This window comes from Mus caroli, chromosome 9 (genome assembly GCF_900094665.2).
Source record: "Mus caroli chromosome 9, CAROLI_EIJ_v1.1, whole genome shotgun sequence".
Lineage (NCBI taxonomy): Eukaryota > Metazoa > Chordata > Mammalia > Rodentia > Muridae > Mus > Mus caroli.
The window spans coordinates 96,515,219-96,516,611 of record NC_034578.1 but is presented as its reverse complement, the minus strand read 5'-3'; the positions used below and the strand labels follow the sequence as shown (position 1 = coordinate 96,516,611).

Below are 1,393 nucleotides of genomic sequence, written 5' to 3'. Positions count from 1 at the left end.
TCCCTTCCCTTCCCTTCCCTTCCCTTCCCTTCCCTTCCCTTCCCTCCTCTCAGTCATGTGGTATCCTTGTGACTCCAGTTCCCCTGGACTAGCCTGCTGCTACCCCTGGGCTAGCCTGCTGCTACCTCTGGGCTAGCCTGCTGCTATCATCTTCATGCTTACAAGACACCCTAGTGTGAAGTTTTCAGAAACAGGGATTGGGAGGGGTTGGGGGACTCTGGTTGCCTTTCATTTTCCGCCTTTTCCAGGATCCATACTTCCTGGACATGGCATTGTTTGTCTGGCACTGGTAGAATCTAGCAGGGTTAATACACTTGAGCTACTGCCTCAGAGCTGAGTCATTTCTGTAGAACCAAGACAAAGTCTTTTAACCCTGATCCTACATGAACTCCCTTTAAAATATTTTATTAACTAACTTGGGGAATAATCTGAACTAGAGGGGTTTTTTTATGTTTGTTTTTTTGTTTTTTGAGATAGGGTTTCTCTGTATAGCCCTGGCTGTCCTGGAACTCACTTTGTAGACCAGGCTGGCCTCGAACTCAGAAATCCACCTGCCTCTGTCTCCCGAGTGCTAGGATTAAAGGCGTGTGCCACCACGCCCAGCTGGGTGTTTTTTTTTTTTTTTTCCTATTCTTTTTAACATGTGAAGCGTGTTCACAGTGTGGGTTTCCCATGCCTTCCCACTTCCCATCTCGTCTTGGGCTCTGCCTGGTCCTTATGGTTTACCTGTTCTAATTGTTTCTCTTTTAGGATTTTACAGTTTTTGGAGGCAGTCTGTCAGGAGCACATGCTCAAAAGATCTGCAAAGTAAGTGTTTACTATCGACAATAAACCCAGTGCATCCACCAGTTTATGTGGCACACGCTGAGTATTCTGGGGGCGCAATGAATGGAGCTGGAGCAGATCTGTACATCATGGTACTGCCCAGAGGGGACTCTTAGCTCATTTCTTAAAGTATTTTCATAGTGTCTGCATGACCCTGGTAAGGTCTACAACCACATTCATTCTATTCCTTCTGTTCTCTTCCCCCTTCCCACCTTTCCTAAGCTCCCTGCCTTCCTCTGTCCCAGGGCTGGGATAATATGTGTGAATCTGTCCTCCTGTCAACCCTCACATTTCTTTTTTTTTTCTTTTGCTAGGAACAATTTAATTTTGCTACAAGTATTCTCATTTTCTACTTCTGTGTGTCTTTCTTATCACAAATTTCTACAGTGAACATTTTTATAGAATTTCTAGCCAGGCCGGGCGTGGTGGCGCACGCCTTTAATCCCAGCACTTGGGGGGCAGAGGCAGGAGGATTTCTGAGTTCAAGGCCAGCCTGGTCTACAGAGCTAGTTCCAGGACAGCCAGGACAACACAGAGAAACCCTGTCTCGAAAAACCAAAAAAAAAAA

The 1,393-nt window shown here is 46.0% G+C and overlaps 1 protein-coding gene across 1 annotated transcript in view; it reads left to right on the top strand.

The window, feature by feature from the left end:
* Pccb (propionyl-CoA carboxylase subunit beta) overlaps positions 1-1,393 on the top strand; it is a 56,711-nt gene that overhangs the window by 8,227 nt on the left and 47,091 nt on the right. The window contains exon 4 of the mRNA XM_029481987.1: positions 751-807. Coding sequence (XP_029337847.1) covers positions 751-807 — 57 coding nt within the window. The remainder of the gene's footprint in view (positions 1-750; positions 808-1,393) is intronic.